General features: G+C 37.9%; 1 protein-coding gene across 1 annotated transcript in view; it reads right to left on the bottom strand.

Annotated features, from left to right (window-relative positions):
• Window positions 1-1,278: 1,278 nt before the first annotated feature.
• The window catches only part of LOC147069307 (SUN domain-containing protein 1-like), a 13,249-nt gene continuing 2,466 nt past the window's right edge, over window positions 1,279-12,061 (bottom strand). The window contains exons 3-6 of the mRNA XM_085950183.1: window positions 4,891-5,119; window positions 3,583-3,713; window positions 3,213-3,380; window positions 1,279-2,398 (exon numbers count right to left, since the gene is read on the bottom strand). Coding sequence (XP_085806309.1) covers window positions 2,174-2,398; window positions 3,213-3,380; window positions 3,583-3,713; window positions 4,891-5,119 — 753 coding nt within the window. The 3' untranslated portion in view covers window positions 1,279-2,173. The remainder of the gene's footprint in view (window positions 2,399-3,212; window positions 3,381-3,582; window positions 3,714-4,890; window positions 5,120-12,061) is intronic.

Here is a 12,061-nt window from a genome sequence, read left to right as displayed (position 1 = left end):
TGATTACCTCGCATAAAATTAGATCAAATCTAATGATATTCACTCGTATTAATATAATAATATGTAATAATAAGAAAATCAATAGAGATAATAAACGTAAAAAAAATATTTTTAGAATAATATATTTTCATCGTAGAGCCCGAGTGCAAAGTTATGAATCATAATATACTCTAAGTAGGTACTAATTGGACTCACTATTTTTTGTTTTTGTTTGGGTGGGCCTCAGGTCCAAACTGATTCTCATGCCAATCAGTAAACAAAGAGTACATACCCTAGCAGTGACGTCCCTAGACAAAATGCCGCCCCATTTGTATACGGTATTTTTTATCATCAGTTCATGACTACAATATCTAATAAATGTATTGTATGGATACATCACTAACAAAATATATACCTACCACTAAAACATACGAAATTAAATTTAGATATAAAAAGCGAATAGATAGGTAATAATAATAGGATAGGTAATTATGTTAGACACTTCACATCACCAAATCATCGAGTCTGGTTCCATGTGGTGGATATTTCCGACACATTTGGTTTGGCAATAGGTACACAGATTTATTATTTTCACACTATTTTACAACGTTTTCATTAGCTCGTATTCTTGTTTGTCCGGTGGTTGTTTGTCCAGTACAAATCTTGCAATTGATTTTTAACTAACTTTTAGAATATATCAGAACACGGTGCCAATGCATTCTTTTAAAACTTTTAGCTACCTATCTTTAAGCAGAATTGAATTCATTTTCAGTTAATTCTGTTTTGCATGGAAAGTTATTTCAGAAAAATCCGTAAAAAGTAAAAGACTATTATTGGTTGCTAAGGGGGTGGTCCTAGCAACAAAATTATTAATATATACGTGCGTTATTATGGAATTCAAAATGAAATGTCAAAATGACATTTCAGTATTATTTATTTGTTTGTTTGTTTTTTATTTACTTGATATCAAGTACAAGTTTGAGCATATTGAGCATAATAATTCAACAGAAAATTTAGAAACATTGTATATAAAAAGTTCTTTTTATTTTGTAATTATTTACTATGTTATTATTGTACCTACAACATGTAAACAAAATAATTTTAGCTATTTATATACCAAATGATTCTCCTCGATTTGCCGCCCTTCGACATTGATCAACATTGATCGCGTCTATGACCTGGATGGGTGACCGCTTGTTTTATTATCTTAATGTGTTTCTTAAATTATTAATTTATATTAACTTTTTGACAAGGATAATCTTATCGCTGGGGTCAATCAAAAAAAAACGTTTAGAACTCACAGTGTACAATCTCTTTATTTTACAAACATACGAAACACCATCAACCTCCAAATATCCGCCTGAATCAGTAGCCTGATGTTGAGTACTCCACTACATAGAAGTACATTGGAATAGTGTGTAAAACTCCCACCTCCGCACCCGTTATGTATATGCAGCCACGTCATACGCGGCCGGCTAACATAACCCTTACGTGTGCCAGATCAAAGAATTTAAGCCCTCATTTTGTCCCGAGCAGAGCCGCACAGGACTGGTGATGCAACCTTGCACCGAAGTGCGAATGCATGATGTTAATTTATATGGCAACTATCAGAGTGACTTTAATTTGAAGAGTCGCAAGGGGAGTCGAGAGTGTCCCGCTCCCCGTACGCTCTGGCGAATTTAGTAAAGGCCGCAAAAGTACATTGGAATGTGGATATGTGTCTTCAATCGCTCTCAGACATATACATGTTTCAATGTACTTCGATGTCCGATCTTAATAAGATCATAATATGGGCCTCCTTGTAAAATTTACAGCACTTTTATTGTCAGGTTAAATGTTATTTTTTTTTAAATTGAATACCTACAAAGTTACATTTCAGTTTTTCCAAATGCCTCAGCTTAGGCTCTATTTTGTTGATTCATAGAAAATATACTAAAAATTTGCTTACATTATTAATTTTCAATCAAAATTATGTACTTTTTGATTTTAATAACTATGAAACAGGACCACTGCATTTTGGCGCCAAACTTTGTAAGCCTGTACACTTCGGTAATGAAAGGTAAAACTGTCTATCTCCATCACAATACAACAAATTTATTCAAAAGACATTGGATTCAAACAATTTACTGTATAGATTATAGAAAAACACAATTATTGACAAGTACAACACGTTATTGTTTATCTATTTTTTGTATTAATCCTTCGGCAGTTCAGCTGTGTCTATTATTCCATGCACTCGCAGCCGATAAATACAAGTGTAGGCCGGGTGTCCCCAGTTGGAGTCGATCTTCAGGCGGACGATTCTGTAAGAGGTCGTCGTCGTCTTCTGCACGTTGAACATTTGTCTCGAGGAGCCGTCTCTGTCGTACGTGAACCTCCCAAAGAAGAACCCCATCGCCTCGTTTATATCAGTGAGACCCTGACAAATCGAAAAGAAGAAAATTAATATCCTTATGATAAATAACATATAGGTAGAGGGTACCCGCTCATATCTATTCATTTAATGCTCGCTGATAACAAATTTTGTATACAAGATCTTTTCAAAAGTATTCTACCTTTGGCTGGGAAAAATACAATTCTTATTAATTTAGTAATATGGTAAGCTGCATAGAAAGTGATGATTTCTTCATTTTGAAATACGTATATGGTAACACGTTAATCGATTTGAATGAAATATACAATCGAAAATCTTCATTTACTGTGAACAGGTTACCGCATCACATTCGAATATAATCAATAAATGGCACTACCATCCTATTTTGCAATTCAGTGCTGCGGCCTGTCTATTTATGGTCAACCTTGGTTTAAAGTAGTATGCAGAAGTACCTAATATAATTAGTAGATAATGAATTTACAATTACAATGAATTCAGTCTGCACAATGGTACCAATTTACCTCCGAATTTAGCGAACCTTTGAAACATATCATAAGGACTAGTATATTAGTTAAGAATTTCATCATGATTCCGAGAGATGGCAGTATGTGTACAATATATTAAATTATTTAAAATAATCGACAGGGTAATGAGTATAAAGTAGTGTGAATACACACTCATTTTCAATGGCGGGTCTTGCATGCACGGATTTGTCATACATTCGGTTATGTTGTAATTACCACCCTCAACCTTAATATGCCAAGTTTGCCATAGATTTGACAAAATGGTTCAGGGGTTGCAAGCAATATTATAAAAAAAAGGTTGTGAATCACCAGTGTAAAAATTTTTGTATACGTACATAAATGCTAAACACTTTGGGCGCAGATGTTATTTCTTGAGTGGGCGAAATTGCAACGGGAATATGCTCCAACGTCACCCCTGAGATGTGCACCCGCCCCACTAGCCTGATCACGACCTCTCCATGCGAACCGACGAACGCAAAGCACCGCCCGGGCTGGACGTCAGGCTGTAAATATCGCTCAAACATTATTATCACATCTGCAATATTTTTCTGTATTTAAAATTCACTGTATTGTATCCGTGAGCCACTGAGGAGATTACCTACCAACAAAAGTATCCATAGAGGTGATACAGACTCACCCAAACTATTTAGCTACCCTTGAAGGCATATTCAGGCAACCGGACTGGAATAGACTCAGTATATTTACCTGTATCAATGACTTAGCGGCGTCGGTCGGTGGGTACCAGACGCTCATGAAGGAGTTCCACATATTAGGCAACGCTTTTTTTGTCTCAATTTGATATGGTTTTGTATTTCGAATGCTGAGAATCTTTCCACCTACAAAAAACAAAGGTAATTTGCCTTCCATTATTATCGCAAGCCTACAAGAAGTATTTCATACTATAGACATAAACCATGATTATGTTTTCACCGTTAAAAGAACTACTTGGCCTAGTTCAGTACAATAGCCTTGCTTGACTTCTGACACGTATACTCTGTATTCAGTAAGCGGAGTAAGCCCCATCAGAGTCAAGTGAGCTATTCCATTTATTTATTACTAGGTCTGGTACATCATCAGACTACATCACTGAATCGTGGTGATCATCTAATCAATTATTTAACCAACTTGTAATTATGTATTTTCATTGTAAAACTTAAAATAAACTATTTTAAGTGCAACCCACCGATTACAAATTTAGTAATGTATGTAAATCAGGGACAGACTGATAAAAAACTACTCCCTCATCCTATATGTTTTGTTTTGGCCGGACGCCCACTTTTTTTGCATTTATATCTGGAAACCAACCATCAGGGGATATTTGAAATTGATATTACAAAAAAGTTTTTAATGGACTGCCAGAAAATGACAAAACTCCACTTCGTCGGTTCTAACAATATAGGGAATGGGACAACTGGGCGTCAGGACAATCGGATGCCGCCGTGTTGAATGACATAAATAGATGTTTGTTACGATTTTATATAGCAAGTAGACGAAGAATTTCAATCAGTTTCTATCTGCTAGTTAGTAGTTTTAATTCATTTTGCTCTACACAATGTTTTTTATTCCGGATTGACAATTATTATCATGCCCGAGGCTATACATAAAAAGAAAAGAACTCTCTTTTCTTGTTGAAACTTAAACATATGCACAATTAAATCATTATTTATGTGTTATTATAATTTAAATATAAATGATATTATTAAATATATATTTTTAAAGTACTGATAATTCATGAATGTTTATTTATTTTCGAATTTCATTCGATTGCGTGGCACCCAGTTGTGTCGGCGCCGAATTGTCGTAGATCCACAGTATAGTCTACAAGCTCTAGGAAGTTTCATTAATATTGGTTTAGTAGTTTTTGAGTTATTATGGAACAAACGTGGAAAATCATATTTAATTTTATTAAGTGCCTACCTGTAAGTAAGTGTTTACAATACTTAATCTATTTTTTACATGACATAAGTACCTATTTATAATACTGTCTTCTTCAATAAAAAATTAAATAATAACCTGCCGATTCCAGCGCAAAGTCTACCTTGGAAGTTTTGTCTGCGTCGTATTTGGCAAACTCGACACTCATCAAGTCGTCGATGTCGTCATTATCCGGTGACATCTGCGATTGCACGCACGCGCTGGCAAGGCGGCTCGATGACTCCGCCAGGTCGGGCAATGTGTGAGATATGCCTCGTATCTCCGACATCAACATATCCTGAGACCGGGCAGCCCCATTCATGTCTTTCTGTAACGAGCAATTGCAGTTTGCGGTTTTTCAAAATGTAAAAAAAAAAAATTTAGATACCAAACAAAACTTATCAGCGTCACCAAACTTACAATGGAACAGAACAGGGAACGGGTCAAAATCCAAAGTTAATTGTCAGATAGCTTTGGTAGAAGACGCAATCTCATGTCTACTGTTAAACGTCGCACTCGACAAACTAATTTGAGACACAAAAATAAATTGCTCTCGGACCATTTTCGCAAAGTCTGTACAGCTTCTGTGGCATATGGATGACATTAATATCACCAGTTTCTCAAAAGAAGATGCCAGTGAGGCTTTCATTGTCCTACCTACAGCGAGCGGTGGGAAAAGTAAAAATGCAATGTGCCGCTGCATGACATGACATGGAAGGACGACTGTCGACATGACATCTCAGTGTTTAATAGTCCAAAATGAAAATTTACTTCGAGAAGACCACAACTTTGACGATTCGATGACCGACAGAGAGAGTTGAAAGCGCGAGGGGTGATCGACCGGAGAAGCGAATGAAGGAGGCTGTAGTGCCAGAAGAGAGGAAGATTGTTTGCACCATAACAATATATTATAACTTCATTGGTTCAGTCGGAAGCCAACAGCGGTGGAGTGAGGTTGTACAACTTCGCTTGCGTATTCGTGTCGCTATTCGCCTGGTTACTCGCGAACGTTTATAAATACGTGATACAACAAAAATAATATTGTTTGTAAATGAATTTGACAATAAACTCAACATGTGTGGTCCCATGTGATTTTGACAATCAGTGCCAGTGCTTGAGAAAAAATGAAAAATATTTATTGTTGCACGGATAGTGCACTTTGTGCGGGGAGTGCGTCAAACGCTGTGAAGCGAGGGGTTGTCCACACTGTTTTTTGTTCACACTGTTGCGCGAATTCCAAGACCGCGTGAACGGCAAAAACAATAAAATGGAAAACACCACAATGGAAGTGAATAAAACCAAAAAAACGAAGAAGAAAAGAAACGATGATGAAGAGGAAGTGGTTGGAGAAAAAGAAGAAGAATGGCAGACGGTGACCTCTGGAAAAAAACCCAGAAGAGACTCTGGGGTCACTCCAAAGGGAAACCAAAACATCGTCATGATAGCGACGGGAAGTAAAATTCCATTAAAGCTGAAAATAGCGCAGATGCTGCATAAGGCAGGAGTAAAAGTACAGAAAATTTACAATAAAAATTTAAAGACGTACATCCAAGTAGAAGACGAAAAAGAAGCAGATAAAGTGAAACAAGCTGGAGAACTCAAAGATCTCGGTTTTGTGACCAAAGAGAATGACTCCTGCTCTTATGGAGTAATAAGAAAAGTCGATATTGATACGGACCTCCAAGAACTGCAAATGGAAATCAAAAGTGATGCAAAAGTAATCAACCTTAAGAGGTTGACAAGAAAAGGTGATACAGGAGAGCTGACAAAGACCTCGTCAGTCAGTATTAAATTTGGGGAGAAAATATTGCCGAGAACAATTTACATATATGGAGTCTCTTTTGCTATAGAACCGTATGTATTCAGGGTTATGCAATGCTACAAATGCTGGCGATATGGGCATATCGCGAACAATTGCGGACGTACAGTAGAAACGTGTCCTAAGTGTGGTGAAAACCACAAAACCTGCGAAAAAAATGAGGAAATTACGTGCATCAATTGCAAAGGTAACCACGCGGCAAACAGCCAAAAATGCCCAAAGTGGCAAGAGGAAAAGAATTGCAAAGAAGCAATGAAAAAAATGAACATACCTTTCAAGGAAGCAAAAAAAAATATGTTAAATAATAGCTATGCTGACATATTAAAACAAAAAAAAATCGTAGGAAGAGATGAAAGCGAAACAATTCAAAAAACTAAGGAAAGCACAAAGAAAGAAGAAGCGGTGGTAGAAGCTTCAGGCTCAACAATAATAGCTACAGGTAGTAGCGTAAAGCCTACAAAAAATAAGAAAAATTCAAAGGGGACAGAGGTTAACGCGATGGGAGAAATTATGAAAGTCTTGCTGAAAGGGGGAGACTGGCAGCAGATCATTAAACAACTAATAATTAAAGCAGTGGACTGGGTATGCAAACACTTCAAAGAAGGACACTTAGGGGAAATTCTAGGAGAGGTTCTGCAGCAAAATGGATAATAAAAAACAAATTAGGATTTTACAATGGAATGCCAGAAGTATGAAGCAAAAGAAGGATGATATAGAACTCTACTTAATAAAACAAAAAATTTCAATAGCATTAATCTCAGAGACTTGGCTGAGGTCTGAATTAGAATATCTGAAATTCAATGATTACACGATGTATAGATAAGACAGAGGGGATGGTTACGGAGGAATAGCGATTCTGGTGCATAAAACACTGGCGTCTAAAGAAAAGACCCTACAAGGCCTTCCAACTGAACTGGAGGCATGTCAAGTCGAAATCAGAGGGACACAAAAACTAAAAACAGTGACAGCAATATATTGTAAACCCAATGTTACCATTCGGAAAAACGCATGGAGCAGGCTCTTCGATCAAATGGGAGAGGGATCAATTATGGGTGGGGATTTCAATGCACACCACCCAATGTGGGATCATATACTTCGAGACGCAAGAGGAGAGGATGTCGCTGACGTATGTCTTGACTCTGACTTAGTAGCGATTAACAATGGACAAAGTACCAGGGTCGCCCCTCCAAATCAGAGAGGAGCGGCACCGGATATAACATTTATCTCCAATGAGCTTGTACTGGAAACCGATTGGAAAATAGACTCCGATACTATGGGCAGTGACCACTTACCCATTATCATCGAGTTTGTGGAAAATCAATGCCAAACAGAAATAATCCCAAGAAGAAATTACCCTAAAGCAAACTGGGAACAATATCGAGAAATTATTTCAAATGACATAGACAGACTTACAGAACCTACCAGAGATGTACAAGTAGAGTATGATGAATTGGAGGCAATATTGAATAATGGGGCAAATTCAAGCATTCCGAGACTCAAAGTATGCAGTCACCCAAACTTTAGACCAAAACCATGGTGGAACTCCGAAGTATCAAAGGCAATCGCTGAGAGAAGGCTTGCCTATACTCGCTTCAAAAAAATCAGTTCAACAGAAAACTACCTAGAACTAAAGAAAAAGCAAGCCACAACTCGAAAAGTAATCCTAAAAGCCAAAAGAGAAAGTTGGAAAGCATTTTGTGACTCCGTCAACTCAGAGACTTCCTACTCAGAAATGTGGAGAAAAATGAGTTGGATGAAGGGCAAATCGGGAAACAAATTCAAAAATCAACTGGATGAAAGCATGGCGTCACTCCTCCTTCAACAACTAGCAAGTAAAAGTGACGAAACGAAGGAAGAAATTGCAGAACAGGAAACATATATAATCCTAATGATACAATGAATGAAATTCTTACAGTGGCGGAACTAAGATCAGTAACAAAAAATAAAGACACTGCCCCCGGCATGGACGAAGTTTCATATTCCATGATCGCTCAGGTGCCAGAGACCGGAAAAAATAAACTAGTGGAGATATTCAACTTAATCATGGAAACCGGCAAAGTCCCTAGGCAATGGAAGGAAACGATGATTATCCCAATCTTAAAACCAGGGCGAGACCCTACCCTAGTGTCGTCAGTCAGACCAATTGCACTCATATCATGCATGTGCAAAACGTTCAACCAGATGATTGCAAGAAGAATCGAATGGTTTGCAGAGAAAAAACAACTATTTCATCACAATACTACGGGATTCAGAAGGCAAAAGTCGACTCTGGAGAACATAGGCAACCTAGTACTAGACATCAATACAGCACAGGTCAAAAACGAAGTAACTCTGACAACATTCCTGGACATCCAGGATGCGTATAATAATGTGCATGTGAAAGAAGTGTCAAGGGTGTTGAATGAATGGGGAATCGGTGGGAAGATCACTAAATATCTTAAGCAGTATTTAAATGAAAGAAAAATCACCATGTGCATTAATAATGAAAAGAAGAGTACGGTATGCTCAAGAGGCCTTCCGCAAGGAGACCACCTATCCCCATTACTATTCAACATTCTTACAACTGACATATTAAAGTTAATAACAAGGGTCAACATTGTACAATATGCAGATGATTTCGCACTTTTTTGTTCGGGAAAAAGAGTAGATGAATGTCAAAGGTTAATGCAGAAGAGTCTTGACGAAATAAAATTATTATTGGAAACGCGAGGCCTCAAAGTAGCTCTCAGCAAAACTAAGGTGGTACTTTTTGCCAGAGGTAAGAGACAAAACCAGCTTAACTTAAAAATCGACGGCACTATAATAGAAAGAGTAGACACTTATAAATTTTTAGGTATGAACCTGGACTATAGACTAACGTGGAAGCATCATATTAGTCATTGCGCGAATAGCCTGACACAACCTCTGAACATACTCAAAGTACTGGCGGGAGGTGGGTGGGGCGTACACCCCATTCATATGAGAAGGTTATACACGGCACTCATTAGAAGCCGATTAGATTACGGGAGCATGTTTTACCACTCCGCTGCCAAAACTAATTCGGTGAGGCTAGATCGCATCCAGTCCAAAGCATTAAGAATATGTGGAGGATTTATCAGGACAACGCCCATTCACGTGCTACAAGCGGAACTCAGCGTACCTCCACTGAATGTCAGGAGATGGGCACTGGCTACCAAGACATGGATGAAGTGGAAATCTATAATAGATAACCCCATATTGGCAAAGGTGAAACTCCTATACGAGCTCGTTGAAAGCAATACATACTATGAGAAAAGAAAGCTCCCACTACTGGTAGGAATCCTTAAAGCCACAGAAAGTTGGGAGGTATTAAATACAAAATGCCTAGGTATGTATTCGCTGAGGAGGCCAGTTGGTACCTACGACCTCAGCTCTGTTATCCAACTAGAGGTCAAAGGAATAGACAAACCAAAACGGAGCATAGTATCCGATAAAGCAAGAGAGCGTGTCGAAAAAATGCTGACAGAGAGGTACGCAGGATGGAGCCACCTTTATACAGATGGATCCAAAGATCAGAATAGAGCAGGAGCAGCTCTTGTGATACCAGAAGTAGGTATAAACAAGAGCTGGAAGCTAAACCCAGCAATACCAATAATGACGGCGGAACTCATCGCGATAAACGAACCAATTAAATACACTTTAAGCGATGATTTCTCGGCGCAATCCGCTGTCATTTTAACAGACTCCAAAAGCGCTTTACAACATCTTGCCGCAGCAACTCGCTCACATAACAGTAAAACCATAGCATACCACATCCTTGACCAGATCGACGCCAAGAAAAATAGAGGAGGAGATCTATGCCTTCAATGGATCCCATCGCACATGGGCATTGAGGGAAATGAAAGGGCAGATGATCTGGCAAAGGAAGCCGGCCATTCAGGGGTACCACATCAGTGGATACCAGAAAACCTGGACTGGAATGAGGCTATAAAAAAAATGTGCCATAGTATGTGGATAGATTTTCACCATAGGGCATCATTAGAAAAGGGGAAATGGAGTAAGTCAATTCTACCATCACCACGAGAGGTGCCCTGGTTTGTAGAGTCTTCTTTGACGAGGAATGAGCTTAAGTTAATACTGAGGCTAAGAACAGGGCACACCATGGGCAAAAGATTTGATGTCCTCATGGGAAGAAGCGAATCGCAGCTCTGCGATGAATGTCATGTTTTAGAGGACATTGTACATATAGCACTGCAATGCCCCAAATATGAAATTCACAGAGTACAGCTGCGAATTGCAGATATCTATGAGAATGTCGACGAATTGAAGGGTGTCCTGGCGGTGGGTAAGACGGAAGAGCTAGGCAAAATTGTAAAGTTATTTAACAGAATAGGAGTGAGGACCTGATCGACGGATCCCCTTCTATAAGAGAAGAGGCGATATGACAGCGAGTCGCAGTCAAAGCCTCGGTAAAATCACAAAAAAAAAAAAAAAACTTCATTGGTTGCACATGTCTCATACCGATGGGCCGATCAATTGCCTTACGTGAAAACTCAAAATTATTCTTAAATGTCAAAAACTACGAACGCATAAGATTTTGCGAAATAAATTTAAAACATATCGTATAGGTATATATCATATAATAAATAAATGATTTATGTCGAACTAAATGTAGAACTAAAAAATAATAGAAACATTCTTGATTGTAATTATTCATCCAATACCAGTGGTGAAGACTCATTTTTGTTTTGACATGTCTGATCCTAAAAAGATCATAATATTATGAGCCTCCACAAAGTGGATGTTTGTATTGACACATTTTTGTTTTTACGAGAAATGGATGTTAGCCACTCGCTCAACCTATTAGGTCCGTACTCTGACTCCAAGCACACATTGAAAAACAATATGACTCGTTACTAGATGATTATTTAGACTAGGCACTAGGCACCGATTGAGAGCCAAAGTTAATACCTTGGCAATTGAAATTCTCCGATCCTTCCATATAGCGGTAAGACGAATCAATGTATTTTTCGCAATCCGCGTGCGCCTTCTTATTTCTGACTTTTCCACTAATGGTCGATCTCAGAAATACAAACTCATCCACTGTTTCTAGGTTTCGGAGTATACTCGCCACTGGTAGAAGGTAAGCCCGATCGATAACCATTCTTTGTATATTTCACGGTATATTGTGTGCCACATTGACCAAAAATTACTGTTTTGTCATAATTTTACTGAATAAATAAAATATAATGCATGAAAAGGGAACAATAAAAATATAATTACCCAGTGAATGTCCTAAATTAACAATTTGTGATATCCATCATAAGTAGGCTTACCATAATAATATTATGAAACTCTAAGCCGGGACAAGAATGGGAGATAGGTCAAACAAACAAATTTAACCACTAAAAAATGTTTTATTATTAAAAGAAGAATAATTAATTATTCTGCTGCAGCAGAAATTTTAATTATTTTATTTATTTATTGTACTAG

Source organism: Rhyacophila brunnea, unplaced genomic scaffold (genome assembly GCF_057557595.1).
Source record: "Rhyacophila brunnea isolate RB1 unplaced genomic scaffold, BYU_Rbru_1.0 scaffold_23, whole genome shotgun sequence".
Taxonomy (NCBI): Eukaryota; Metazoa; Arthropoda; class Insecta; order Trichoptera; family Rhyacophilidae; genus Rhyacophila; species Rhyacophila brunnea.
This window is presented reverse-complemented; position numbering and strand designations above follow the sequence as displayed.